Source organism: Seriola lalandi, unplaced genomic scaffold (genome assembly GCF_002814215.2).
Source record: "Seriola lalandi dorsalis isolate HSWRI2012SDOR001 ecotype SW California unplaced genomic scaffold, Sedor1 jcf7180002054568, whole genome shotgun sequence".
In the NCBI taxonomy this organism is placed as follows: Eukaryota; Metazoa; Chordata; class Actinopteri; order Carangiformes; family Carangidae; genus Seriola; species Seriola lalandi.
Window position 1 is genome coordinate 27,880 of NW_019525121.1, and position 15,011 is coordinate 42,890.

General features: G+C 37.5%; 1 protein-coding gene across 6 annotated transcripts in view; it reads right to left on the minus strand.

Moving 5' to 3' along the window:
* Positions 1 to 788: 788 nt before the first annotated feature.
* lims2 (LIM and senescent cell antigen-like domains 2) overlaps positions 789 to 15,011 on the minus strand; it is a 32,127-nt gene continuing 17,904 nt past the window's right edge. For 4 of the 6 annotated variants that reach the window (XM_023416655.2, XM_023416656.2, XM_023416654.2 and 1 more), the window contains exons 2-11: positions 11,697 to 11,856; positions 9,981 to 10,047; positions 9,698 to 9,818; positions 8,982 to 9,131; positions 7,718 to 7,868; positions 5,945 to 6,037; positions 5,034 to 5,082; positions 4,697 to 4,772; positions 3,988 to 4,173; positions 789 to 2,615 (exon numbers count right to left, since the gene is read on the minus strand). In XM_023416655.2, coding sequence (XP_023272423.1) covers positions 4,032 to 4,173; positions 4,697 to 4,772; positions 5,034 to 5,082; positions 5,945 to 6,037; positions 7,718 to 7,868; positions 8,982 to 9,131; positions 9,698 to 9,818; positions 9,981 to 10,047; positions 11,697 to 11,856 — 1,009 coding nt within the window. In that variant the 3' untranslated portion in view covers positions 789 to 2,615; positions 3,988 to 4,031. Of the gene's footprint in view, positions 2,616 to 3,987; positions 4,174 to 4,696; positions 4,773 to 5,033; positions 5,083 to 5,944; positions 6,038 to 7,051; positions 7,145 to 7,717; positions 7,869 to 8,981; positions 9,132 to 9,697; positions 9,819 to 9,980; positions 10,048 to 11,696; positions 11,857 to 15,011 lie in introns of all 6 variants that reach the window. The other 2 variants (XM_023416652.2, XM_023416653.2) reach the window with 2 other exon arrangements.

The window sequence follows — 15,011 nt, forward strand, 5'->3', positions numbered from 1 at the left end:
TCCATGCAAATAATATAATAAAATATGCACTTGAGGATGAGTGAGGATACTTTCAAAAATAATGTTAAGTTCACAAAGTGCAGTAAAGAGGAAGAAAAACATTAACTCACTATTTTGTGTGAGTACCCTTAGCCTTTAAAACAGCACCAATTTTCCTTGGTACACTAGCACATAGTTTTTCATGGTTAGCAGGTAGGTTGTTGTGAGTGGAGAACATACCAGTTCTTCTGTGGATTCAGTCTGTCTCACTGTCTTCTGTCGCTTCGTGCGATTCAAGACTGACTCCATGATGTTTGAGATCCGGTCTCTGTGCAGGACACACCATCTGTTGCAGACTCCTCATTTTTCTTGTCACTGAAGACAGTTCTTAATGACTGTGGCTGTGTTTTGGGGCTCATTGTGATGCTGCTGAATGTGGCTGATTTTTCAGCACATTGTCATGCTGCATAATGAATTTGGTACCAATCAGATGTGATCTGCATGATAGATAAGAATCTAAACATCTAAAGTGCCTAAAAAGTCCACTAGCAACATATTGGCCAAGTACTGTATGTGTAAACATACTAGCCCTGTAAGGACAAGGACAACAAGCATGTATGGAGTTTTACACAGGAATAATTTCCTCTGTATCAGTGTTGTCAGTGCTCTGTGCATCTTAACTGGGGGTAAAGCTTTACCACAACAGCTATTCAATCGACCTGTGACTCCCACACCTGCTTGGGATGTCATGTTACACTCTAAAAAGCGTCAGAAATTGGAAATCAAAAACACAACTACCTGCACACTGGTAGCATTGATGTACAAGTTTATTCAGATGAATTGACAGAATTATCTTAGCTATACTGAAAAATAACTTTCCATTCAAGTCTAGAGCATGCACTTTGGTGTGGTTACATGGAGAAATATTGTCTCTTGACAAGCATTGTGAAGATAAAATACAATATAAGAGCAGTAGAGTCATCTCATTCACCCAGGTAGTAAGATATCAAATGCAACTATCTGCTGGACTATTTTTAGTGGAGCTGAAATTCTGCTTCACAACAAAGTCCAATGGATGGTTTTACTTCTACATGACATATGAAAAATGTGGCTTAGGCAGTGAAATTCACAACAGTAACATAGGCTTTGTATTTCCATAAAATAGTGGAATGTGTCTTTCTATCAAACTAATATGCATTAGATGAGTTTTCTGTGATCAAATATTGCTTGAGTGAAAATTTGTGAAAACAGAAATTATTCTTTCCCATTCACAACAGTTGCTTTTTTTTCCTAAGAGGGTCTGAGCCCTGAGGAAGTCAGTACACCTCCCTAAGAGGATCACTTTCTCTGGATTACAAGCAAACAGAGACACGTTATAACATCCAACATCCGGTCTCTGCACATGTCACAAGCCATCATGTTTTAACACACAGACACAGTAACCACCTGTCATGCAGTAAAAGCTGTCACTGTGACGTTAGGGCGTTCAGTATTTGCTGGCAGCGTGTCAGAGGTGTTGACTCTGCATTACTTTTAAAGGTGTTTCAGCTATTCTGTCACCCTTGTGTATTTACTGTAAATGGTGGTAGATAAAAACTGATCATTATTAACTTGTGATTTATTCCAGGGAGGTTATACTGGATTATTTTAGAATGTACAAGTGAAGCTAATGAACTGGTAACTCAGTATAAATACCAATTTTAGAGATTGTTTCACACATAAAATGCATAGTATGTAGCAAGGCAACCGAACATACTGCAGGTGATGGCTGAGTCCATCACTGTAGTATTAAGGAGGCTACAGTATGATGTCAACAGTTTATGGGGAAAAAAAATCGAATTTTATAAAACACAAACTTGATTTGCATAACATTACAGAAAATACATTAGTAACACATAAAATAATACATGTTGGTGGAAGAGATATTATATACACATTCAGTACACCTGCATTTTTTATAGCTTTGTTTAGGTTTACTCTATTATAAAAGAGTATCAGTAACATAAGTCAAACAGGAAACAGTTTTTTGGCATCAAGACACAAGTTTGCAAACAGTTGATCAAACTGTCAACACAGCTTGTGAGTAATTATATTATCCCCATGTTTCAATGTTCTCTTAAAGCTCATGTTATTATTATAATACAGGACCATCATTGTGTATGTTTCTGTTTATACTATATTTTTTTATTTCATTTTATTAACGAAGGCCATCGCAGTGAAATAAAGCAAGCATATGAAAAATGTACAGTGCAGTATTTGAGCCAAAAGGATCAAAACAGGTTAAAGTTGAACCTACCAATTGAATGACCAACAATCAGTTAGTTTCAGGCTCTTGAAATGATCCTCAGTGCTTAGCAGCTGCAACTGAAAGGACAGGAGTGTTCCACTGAAATAACAAAGCTAAATTTAAAATAACAACAATATAAAACAGACTAATTATATCTAATATGATTGTCAATTCTGGAAATGTGACCACCTCACGGTCTCATCTTTCCCTCCCTACTGCGGCTTGAATGTATGTTTACTTCCGTGCAACAGTTTCAGAGAGCTTCTTCAGTCTCTTCTTCAGCTCCAGAGGGAATTTCTCATAGCACTTCTTGCATACTGGCTTCATGTCAAACTCCACAAACTTGTTCCTGTGGAAGAAAGACCAACATTAGCTTAGACATTAGATGTTGTCACTCCTAGTATGTATATATACTGTATGTGTCAATGCTATGTCTAATGGCATGAAAAATGGTTTGGCAAACTTGCTGGTTTGAAGCTGCAACCTAGAACACTGCCAATCAAATATTTCATAGCCTTACAAATCACCCGTGCAACAGCATATACATTGAAATGTTGACATGGAAAACAAACAAAAAAACAGAAGATTGTGGTCATTGAGTACTAAAGTAAATATTGTGGATGGCATTTCTTCTTGTTGAAAAATCATACTGAAAAGCATTTAGTTTTGTTTGTTTTATAGTTACAGAGAATTTTGCTTTTTCAGATTACTTCTAAATTACTTTTATGGTCAAATTTTTTACTAATATCATCTTTCATTCCATAATTAAGTACCACTGCCCCTGCTCCATACCTTGGTTTTTACGTCGGCCAAGGAGGTTATGTCTTTGGTCCTAGTTAGCTGAATAAACCCAACATTTTATTGACCTTTTTATCCAAGACACCCAACCTGAAACCTGCTCACAGATTTCAGCCAACTGGATGCAGTTGCACATCTAGCAATACTCAGAGGATCCCTGACCACAGTGGCAGAGTGATTCTTGAACATTCTTGATATGTTTTGATGAACTACACTACAACTCCTGCACTTTCTTGAATGAAAACAATCAGGCCCATGTTCCCTGAGAAAAACATTGCTATGTGTACTGATATACTTTAGATCTACATACAGATTAAAATTTTCTAAACATTTTCAGTGATTAAAATAACACATTTAGAGATCTGAGTGCCTTCTGGTTGTTTTCTGTACTAAATGCTATTAATTCCACTAACACTGGCCAGCTCTCTAAACCTTTCCCCAAAGCTTCCCCTGGACGACATTCCCTCCCAAAGCAGATAATCGCTGGCAGGACCGGGGCACGTGTCAAATCCAGTGGGACCTTGGCACTTACACAGCTGCGGCCAGAAAGCTGCCGGAAGTGATTAAGGTTTTACCCCTTATGCCCAGACAGACCGGGAGACCCGAGAAACAAAGCCTTCCTTCCCTTTACCATGTGACTGATCTGATTTTCCTGTTTGCATAGCACAGGTTAGCAGTACCAGCCTTAATCCTGACTAGTGTTTCAGAATGAGAAGTGGTTATATACTGAAATGTTTTCAGTGTTAGCTCACTCAAATCTGTCCAGTCAGTGTATATTCACCTGCTTAATCTCTGCTTTAAAAAGCCAAAGGCATTAATTCTGACAGTGATATGAGGAATGAAAGTGGCATGGAGCATGTTTGAAATATGATGATGAAATAGAAGAAGAATAAAAACATAAAGGAAGAAAGATGGAAACTGACCAAAGGAAGAACAATGGAAATGAAGAGAAAGGAGAAAGAGAGGATCACAGACACATGGGTATCAATTTCTTCTTCTTCTCTTTTGAGTCACGCTCACGCTTGGCCAGCCGGCGTTTCATGTCGTCTGGCAGGCGTTCGTAACAGTGTTTACACACTGGCTTCAGATCCACCTCCACAAACTTATCCCTGACAGAGCAGGGAGGAAAAAGAGATGGCGAGAGGTTTGAAAGAAAGGGGAAGAGAAGAGGAAGGGCAGTTGGAGAGGAGAAGGAGAGAGACAACAAGAAAACAGGAATAAAGGTAAGAAATAGAAGGAGGAGAAGGGAAAGATAAAAGATAAAAGAGAGATTAAAGTTGAAGAGAGGGCAAGGGAAGGAAAAGTGGTGCAAGAGAAGCATACAAGGGAACAAAGTGGGATTATAAAAGGGAAGAAAGGTAGAGAGACAAGCCCACAGAAACACAAAGTTAAAAGAGAAAGGTGAGAAAATCAGGAATGGACATGTTTGAATAACAGACGAGAAGTTGTGAATGACAAAAATTAGAAGCAGCAGAGAAAGCTCGGCCAATTCACATGAGAATTCCTGACAGTCTTCAGAGAATATAATTAATACCTAATAAGTATAAAAAAAAAATCCAGGCTAAAATGTGTATATTGATCCCACACATATAAACCTTACAGTGCGTCTCTTAGACTCTCTGCATTACTTACTTGAGGGTGAGCTTGGTGTTGCAGGTAGAGCAGGCAAAACAGTTGACACACCAAGCCTTGTTAAGAGCAGACACCACTGAAAAAAAAAATACAGTCACAGTCACATGAGACACTGACCCAGATTACTATCATATGACTAGTTCTGAATCTAACTTTCAAGGAAGAACCTTGTCAACATGTATAAATCAAATAAATGTAAGTGTATGAATCCAAATACAGTCATGATCATGTGAAAGAGATGCACGTGGTAAACAGTGCTCTAATGAGCACTAATATCAACGGGGCCGCGCAATGAGTGACATTCACATATATTTTCAATATAAGCAAGTTTCCTCACCATCTCCTTCAATCACACGGTTGCAGTGGTAGCAAACATCTCCAAACAGCTGAGCGTCGCAAGGGGAGAGAAACACAGAGAGTGAGCAGTGACACATCTTATGAGTTATGAAAATATGCAACACAATGCAGCAGTGGTAATCCTCATCATGGGTAAGATAACACTTTCAGATGCCATGCAAACAAACACAGGCTACAGAAGCATTTTAAAACTTCATGAGTACATGAGTTGAACACCTGATCCCATAAAACTTTCTAACACTAGGTGGAGTCATTACATTGACGAAGTCGTTTTCTTTCTGCTCCAGCACAGTTCATATTTCTCTCACAGATATAAAACATTTTACTGCCATACTTAATCTTTTTTCTTTTATTGTTATTAAAACTTATTAAAAAATAAAAAAAATAGTGCCAACTGTGACTAGTTCAAAATTTTTGGCATCTGGCAACATGTTGAATATCTCACCTAGAGTCCCTCATATACACAAGTAAAATCTGTGGTTCACCCAAAAATATTGTTTGTATTCTTTATTCAAATATTTACCTGGTGTTTCAAGTAAAAGTGAGGATTAATAGAAAAGTTGGTCAAAATAGAGCATTCTACTGACATATTACAGACTAAAAATGACTTCTCTGATTGGAAGGTAGATTACAAATGTATAACTGTTTGCAGCCAACTTAAAAATTTCAGATATGTCGGACTTTCCCACATGACTACCCTCCATAATCAATCTTTCCATCATCACTTCATATTTGAGCAGCTTGGGTCAAAGGCACAGTTACTAATCTTGACATACTATACAGTAAATGGAGCCAAGAGAGAGAGAATTCATGACAGGCAAAACATGGCAACATGTTTCAGCTTCTTTTTGAGTATTCAACATAAATATTCCCAATACAGTTGAGTGTTACCTGGTTGTAGTGCGTTTCGCAGTAGGCCAGGCCCTTGCGTTCGTAGTGACGGTGTCCCAGGAAGGGTTTCTCACACTTAGCACACACAAAATGCTGCAAACAAACCAATGGCCAAGCACACATGGTTAGCACAGTCATCTGTCAGTACATTATCCCATTCAGACCATGTCACAGGCAGCAGCACAGTCTGGCTTTGACATTATCAGTTCAGCCCAGATGTCTTGTTATTGCTCGCAAACTGAATATAGAGAGTAGAGAAGCTGGACAGAATAACAACCTCTAGAGGGTGCAATAGTCCTCCAAACAGACAGGAGGATTTAATTGTAGGGTATGACACAGTTTTTTGATAATGAGCAATTTAGTCCCCATAATTAACTCAGTGAGGACCCCGTATGTATTTGTGTCAAAGAACACCATGGACCAGAGAGCAGGGTTACACCAATATCAATTTTTGAAGCCAAATCAAAGGTGATAGGCAATATTCAACATTTTTAAATTTTCAAAATGAAGAACTGAACTGAATCGTATTCTTGTAGAGTATGAAAAGCCTCTGACAGATCACTGGATATAATTGGACAATAAAACTCTTCAGAGACCCTAATCAACCCATTTAAACCCAAATTATGCCCTGCTACACCAGTACATGACTTTTACCTTCAGGATCAACACATCTCAAACTTTATGGTGAAACGCTGGAATTTGTAAAACTCCATTAATTAAACCCTTTTGCATATTGTAATTCCAGACAAAATAAGTTTATAAGGAACAGTAAAAAAGAAAATGATTATTTATTCTCATTTCAGCTGTTTATTTTTGTGATATTCAACATATTAATATTTACATTTAAAAGAGATTAATATGGGTAAGATAGAATTTGGAAAAGTAACTAATTAGAGGAAACTGGGTTGAATATATGATCTAGCAAGACAAAAGGCAGTCTGGCCCGTAGCTGTCAAGACATCATGCTGTGATGGACAGACAGATAGTGAGCTGTTTGATAAAAGTTATATATTAGTGTAACCCTTATATGAAGATGATTCTAGCCAGGCAGGGAGAAATGAGACACACGGCAGCAGTCAGCAACAGGCCAATCCTTAATCCCCTCACCATGTCAAAGTGTCTCTCACAATAGGCATGACCACCTCGCTCATAAAATGGGTGGCCCTGAAATGGGCGCTCACACACAGTGCACACATGATGCTACATGTGGATGAGGGAAGACAGGAAAATGGCCATAAATTGTGAGAGAAGATAAGATAAAGATAAAGAAGATGGTTGAATGATGCCAGAGAGAAAAATAAATATAGAGACAGACTGCAGATAATGGAGGAATGATGCACACAGCTTTGAGTTTAAAGCACTGGACCTAATTGTGGAGATAAAGCTGGCAAAGGTATGAGTCACATTTTAAAGAGCACTCAGTAGAATGAAATGAATAGAAATACAAATGGATAGAAAAAAAAACTCTGGTCATAGTGCATTTCAGAATTATTGGAAATATTGGGAACCTCAGAGGTAATGTGCTTATATTAGACCTCTACTGTTCATATATACAGAAAACAGGCAGTAAAAACTACTTCAAAAGAATATAGGCAATATATCATTTAAAATGTAATTACATCTGAAAGCAATCTGACAATAAATACTAAGTAAATGTCTCTAAATGCACTTTCCTGGATGTGAGTGTGAAACCAATATATGCATTTAAGTAAAGTTTACTATGTTCAAAATAACTGAAGTTATATCCAAAAGGTTTATAGTTTAACATCGTACCTCCACATGCCACTGCTTGCCCATGGCATTGACCACACGGCCCTCGATTGGTCTCCTACAGGCCCCGCAGATCGGGACACCCATCTTGTCATGGCAGGGCAGACAGTAGAGCTCCCCCTTCAGCTCCCTGGCATCAGCAGTTAGCTCCTTACTGCAGAGACAGACAGAAATACGACTAGATCAGTTCTTTGCCTCTGGTAACACAAAATAATACAAATGCAGGACATGAAAACACATTTCATAGTTACTGATTAAAACTACAAAGCAACATTTGTTTATGCATTTGAAAGAATTCAAAACAATGGTGATTTTAATGGTGAATTTACATTTACATAAAAAGAAGAAAACATGAAAAAAACCCAAAAACAAATCTGGCTCTTACAAGATAATTATACATCTGAGTAAATTACACCGACACTGCGTTACGCATCATTCTGTGGGGAGTTGTGTCATAATCGTAATGCAATTAAAGACAACACCCTTTTCATATAAGATAACATGAGACACTCATTCAGATCACCTCATGGGGACATGACAAGCAACTTTAACAGTTACATCATGTGTCCAGCAGAGAGCACTATCAAGTCTATCATTTTGAGTCTGACTGACAGTGCTTCATGTGGTGAGTATTTATTATATCATATATCATGAGGGGGAGGTTTATAATATTATCATATTGTTGTATTTTATATTGGAATTATCGTTTTTTTAATAGTCCATAAATATATTATTGTATTTTATGTTTCAGGTATAAATGATGCTGTCACTAAAGAGCAGTGCAAACTTTTATTTGTCAAATGCCAAGGTACAATGTACAGTAAACAAATTAGTGAAATGAGGGTCGGACTCATCAGCCTGTGCAAAACTGCAAAAAATAAATAAATAATTTTTTTCCCGATATTATCAAAATTGCACATGGCGAGAAATATCACAATATTTGATATTATTGAATATCGGCCCAAGTCTAATTTATTAGTCTGTAATTCTGTATAGACTATGCACTTGCAACCTATTTTTGTTGGATCTCATCTGCTACGTTTTTATGATAACATTATTTCATCAGGGAATTAGAGTTGCAACAAATATTTACATTGTAATAATAAATTTGATAAACACAGGTGAACTCTCATCTCAATATATTCAGCCCACTGGATCCTAGAATCAAAGTGTCAAAAACAAGTAGTGTTTTCAGGACTATCTACTCTCACTGTTTTGCTGCTTTGAATGATTTGTGCGACTGATACAGCGGGCCAAGTTTGTTTACCCGCAGTTGTTGCAGTTGAAGTGATCAGGGTGGTAGGGGTCATTCTTGAACAGCAGAGGCTGCTCGTCAATGATAGCGTGACACTTCTGGCAGATGTACTTGCCAAGGCCCCGAGCTTTCTCTCTGTTGTGGCATGGACGACACAGATGCCTGATGAAAGAGAGAGAGAAAAATACAGAAAAGCAGAGAGATACCAGATTAGATACTTTAGTAATTCCTTGAATTGAATCAATTAAGGACTGATTCCAACTAATATATCAATGTGATACAACTGATGCAGAGATCGGCACACTCAGCAGCAGCACTAAATATAATCCATCCTTCAAAACCTTGGGTTCAGCAGCCTAGATAACAACAACCAAGATTAGAAACTTAACTGAAACTACAGTGAGTTTTTCTTGACACAGAACACTTGACCAGCCTGTTCAGAATCTCACCCTGATATCGTTTACAGTACACAACAGCAAGCTGCAGTTTCCCTCTCTCATAATACTGGCTTTCACCTCAGCTGACACTTCATCATAGTTTTTGAAGCAACACAACTGAGCGGGTTCAAAAAGAAGAGAAGAGATGAGTCTTGAGTCAGCTTGGTATAATTGCATAGTAGTCATAGAAACAGAAGTACCAGACAAAATAACCTTGTAGACAATAATAACTGATATGATTGCACAAATATAACCAGTGAAATTCTAGTGGCTGGTTGTAAAGGGACTGACCTTCCAGCATTCTTCACAAAACCAACATCGGCTAACACGGCCTGGCAGATATCACAGCAGAAACAGTCCGGATGCCAGCTGTTGTTCATGGCCTTGATCACACGGCCGATGATGAACTCACCTGAAAGAAGAACAACAGAGTATGGAGAACCTGATAGTGACAGAACAGCTACTTAGATATTTATATAAAGGGCATATACTCAAGCCTCCACAATAGGTAAGAGCAGGTAAAGAAAATGTAAAGATGGTATTCATTCTCTTTTACTGCGGTTCCAATACTTACCACACTGGTGGCAGCAGGGAGCAAACAGCATCTGGAAGTCATGTTCACAGTATTTCCTGCCTTCAAACTGTCAGCAGAATTCAATCAAATTGTAAGCAGTTAATTAAATTGCACAAATGTACATTAACACATTAAAAAGGAAATCATATTAATAAACAGTGTATTCCTAAAAATCTATATATGCAAACTATTTCTAATATTATTACTCAAGAAGACTGAATTGTGTTGATAAAAGAATGGCAAAAAAAACCCCAGATAAAAATGAAAAGGTAAATCTCAAAACAGAACTGTCACCTGGCACATGGTGAAAAAAGAATAAAAATCTGAAAGATGGATGACTACATTTGAATGGTTGATCTTTATTTGATCTTCCTTTCCGTATGAGCAGCACAAAATGCAGATGTGGGTTTCAGTATTCAAATCATGTGCTTAAAGTCACAAGTCCCCATGTGATACTGGTCAGTGCAAACATGGCTGTATGTTGTACTGTATAAACACTGTGGTATTCCAAACAGCCATCAGTGCAACATGGCTTCACAGTTGTTGCACAAGAACATTACTTAATAGAATGGATGTTTGAGGACATCAAAAACTGCTTTGTAGAATTTCTAATTTCTACTTCACCATAAGTCATGGTAAATAGTCCTTGGTCTGCATTTTAATTTTAGGATACTTCTCTTTAGATTGTTACAAGATGTTTCTGAAATTACTTTATTATCATTCTAATGTAGGTGATTTCACTCTATAGTGCTATTTAAAGTCTTACAATCTAACAACTAATAAACCAGTGATGCTCAAAAACAGACAAGATGGCAAGAAGTAAATTTACTTTTTGAGACTGTATCCTGTTGTAAAAAACAGACTTTGTACTCTAAAAGAAAAGCATTTCTCGCTTCCCTTTGATACAGATTTTAGAGCTATCATCTAATGGTCATTAAAGCAAATGCAGCTATGGAGGTTTCTGCAAACCTCTGACAAGCAAAGGTTTTCTGTCTACTTTAAATCTACATACTCAGCAACAGTATGATCCTACGTCAATCTATTCAATTGACTGTTGTTTATTTATGGCAGTAGAATAGGGAATGAAAATGAATGTCACACCCCTTGCTTTGATGTTTATATTGATCGGAGCAGTAGAGACACTTTCTTTTGATAAACTGACCAACATAAACAGCATCAGGTCTTCTGGAGCCTGGTGCAGAAACAATGGGCCTTGTGTCAAGGCTCTGAGCAAACAGCTTACTGGAAAGGGGCTTCAAATAATTCAATAATGCATTAAAGTTGTGCTCACCCGTCTTTATTTACCTCACCCAGAACTGTGTTTACATTCTTTGTCTAAGAGATGTGCACTAACAACAGCCTTGCACTAAACAGTGATCATATTGCCAGTAAAATCAGTTCATCAGTTTGTTAACCCTTCATAATCACTCTATATGTATTTTAAGATGAAAAAAGAAGTGAAACCATGGTTACATTTATCTTTTTAGAGGAACTTCTTTGTTCAGAGGCAGTATCCATATCTCTGAAAGTATATATCTGTTCACACACACTTTAATTTGCATCTTGCACTGTTTCCCAGGCATGTCAAGACTGATTAAGGCAATCCCATGTTTATTGTAACCCCTTACCCTCTGGATGTGCTTCAACCTGTCAATAGCTGCATCACAAATCTTTCATTGGATTATAAAAGTTGAAAATCAGCAGATAAAGTGTTACCTCATAGAAGAGTCCCTCTGGGAACTGTTGGAAACACTGGGCACACACAAAGCACTGCTCGTGGTAAAGTTCCCCATTACTGTTCACTATCTTCTCTGCTGGGGCAAAGCCACTCTTGCAGCGCTCACACATGGCATTGGCCAGAGCATTGGCCATGTTGCTGAAAAGAAAAAAAAAAACATAATTAGGATCAAAGTGTAGTTACATAATCAAAATGGATATAAAACAAATTTTACTATATCTCTTCAGATTAATAAAAAATAATGTATCTAATTTTTCCGTGCATCAGTTCTACATGTTAAGTCATGTACATGTTTAGGTTTATTTGTCTCTGTCTCTTCTTAAACACACACACACACACACACACACACACACAACACACAAAATATCTTAGTTCCAGGTTTATTTTGGCTCTACTGATGAGGGTGTGGGGATCAGTGAGGTGGGAAAGCTTAATGTTGTCTTTTGAAAGACAAGCTGAAGTTAATGTTCATCTGCACTGGACTCTGTAACAGCAGTTGCTGTAAGTGATGTGAGTACATGCACAGATATGGGCCATTATCATATAACATGACTAATTGATCAACATGGCAGAACCCCAGACCACAGATGTGGTCACACCCAAAAACCTGCCGGAATGCCTCATGAAAAGGAATTTATTTATATCCTCATTTTCTGCTCGCTATCACATTTGGTCTTCATAACACATAATGATGTTCTCTGTCTTTCACCTCACAAGAGAAGCCATTTATACACATGATGTACACAATACTGACTGGGTATTAATGATTGGTTTTTGGTCTGGATTTTCAAACAGAAATCATGGCAAATGATCTGGACACATACTAGGAGTCAATTTTTTCCTACATTAACCTTCAAACTGGATAAATCTATGGTGAGAAATGTGACATGCAACTGCTGAATCATACATTAGTTTATATTTACAACACCTAGTTTTTATAGATGTTGACAAGGTTTGGGATTTTGAGAGAACGGAAGTTATGCTATCATGTAAACACTGCTTAAAGTTGGCCAATTGATCCAGTATCTATCTGACCAGCCTGAATTAATTCTCAAAATCAATGTTTTTAAGACATTAATCTTGTAGTAAAAACTGAGCAAAGGGGTCTTCTGCTATTCTTCTCCTATTTAGGGATGGGTGATAGGGATGAATGTGGTACAACGGAATCTCTACCAGTAGACAATTCTCTATCAACTGATAATCTATGTAAGTGGTTCTCAAAGTGGGGTCCGGGGATACCAGGGGTCCTTGAGAAGGTTAATGGGGTTTACCAGCAAAAAGGGGAATAACTTATTTTCACTATAATTCCATCTATAAGTAACACAATGACAGAATGTATGACTATTTTAGTCATGGTTTTTTTAAACACTTTCTGTAATAAAACATCTAAAAGCAAACATCTCAAAATCAGATGGGGGTCCGTGGTAATTTGTGTCAGTTTAGGGGTCCTTGATGTGATAAAGTTTGAGAACCACTGATCTACTGTATATCATCATACTGCCCCAACACTACCATTAAAGATTTATGCTTAGGCTGAACCTTGGACTAATTAATGATGGTCCTATCATAATAAGGATGAGTCAAAATAAAGGGCTTGAAAACAAACTACAGGAAGACAACAACAAACATGTTCCAAACTGAGCATAAACAGTCAATGTACAAAACTGCAACAAACTAATTAATCAATAGTAAATGTCCTAATTCTGATGCCCACAATAACAACACTGCTTAATACCTTAGGCAAAGTGGAAGCAAATTGGATTAAGCTGCAGACAGAGATGTTGAGTGGGGCCCTCCTGGCTCCTCTGCTTTGTTTGAAAGGTCAGAATACCAAAGTGTATCCAGGCAACACACACACACACACACACACACACACACACACACACACACACACACACACACACACACACACAAACATGTAAGATTTTTATGGAGTGATGCCATCTGTTCATATCAACTTGGGAAATAAACAAAAATTCCAAAAGCTCCCAGACACACTGCTCATCGTCTCTCATTTTTTGGGCTTTACTCTAAATTCCTCATCATTTTAACAATGCACATTTCAGTTCTACCACATCTTGAAGTATCTGCACTACAAACAAGGGTAGCTGGCATACCCTGAAACAACATGTAGGAATAAGCACAGCTTCCATCTAGGTCCACTCCTCACAAACTTATCAAATACATTTTGTTCTACATACCCTGTCCGTGTTGATATCACACACACTGACAGCCCTGCCCTGTCCAAAGGATTTGTGGGAGGAAGTGATACATCCCTTAGGCATTTCCACCCTCCTATCTGCATCTAGCACCCTGCATGAGTTAGAGACCAGCCCATAAGCAGTTTTAAGACTAAAACAACATAATACAGTGAACCTGTAAACCTCCTTCTTAAAAGGATGTAGACAGAAGGAAACAGTGCAGGCAGACCAATTAATCTAAAGGAGTAACATTAACATTAACATTTCGAGACAGACATGATCCCTCACCAGCTTCCCACCAGCTGCTAACTGTGTTCAAATCTTGCAGTCTTGCAGTGGTGGCAAAGAGATTTTTCACCCTTCACAATCTAGACTCCCAAAAACAGCATGCAACTTCACTGACTTCAGTTACTCTACCTTAAGTTTTGGCTGAATTGCTACAAATGTGTACCTTAAATTAAGGAACACTGCAGTGGCACGAAGTAAGTGAACCCTTTGGAAATACCTGCAATTAAATTTATATGAATTTGTCCAAAATTATGATCAGATCTTAATCAAAGTTACAATAATGAACAAATACAATCTATCTTAACTAATAACACACAATTCATTGTTTTGTTCTTCCATGAAACATCATTCAAACATTCATAGTAAAGGTTGGAAAAAGTATGTAAGTAGTGACCCCCTCACCTAATGACAACAAAAGCCAAATTGGAGTCAGGAGTTAGTAATGTTGGAGTCCAACCAATAAAACAAGATTGGAGGTGTGGGTTAGAGACACTTTGACTTATAAAATACACTTTAACATTTGGAGTTTTTGCAAAAATGAGATCTCAGAAATTTATGATCAAGAGTTGTTGATTTGCATCAAGTTATTAAATCCACAGGTTCACTTACTTTTTCCACCATCACTGTAATTGTTTAATGGTTGTGTTCAACAAAGACTAAATTGATAAATAAAGACAAGATTGTAATTGTTTGGGTGTTATTAGATTAAGCACACTGTGTGACTTAGATGAAGATAAATCACATTTTATGACCTGTTAATGCAGAAAAAGAGGTAATTCCAAAGGGTTTACAAATTTTTTTCCT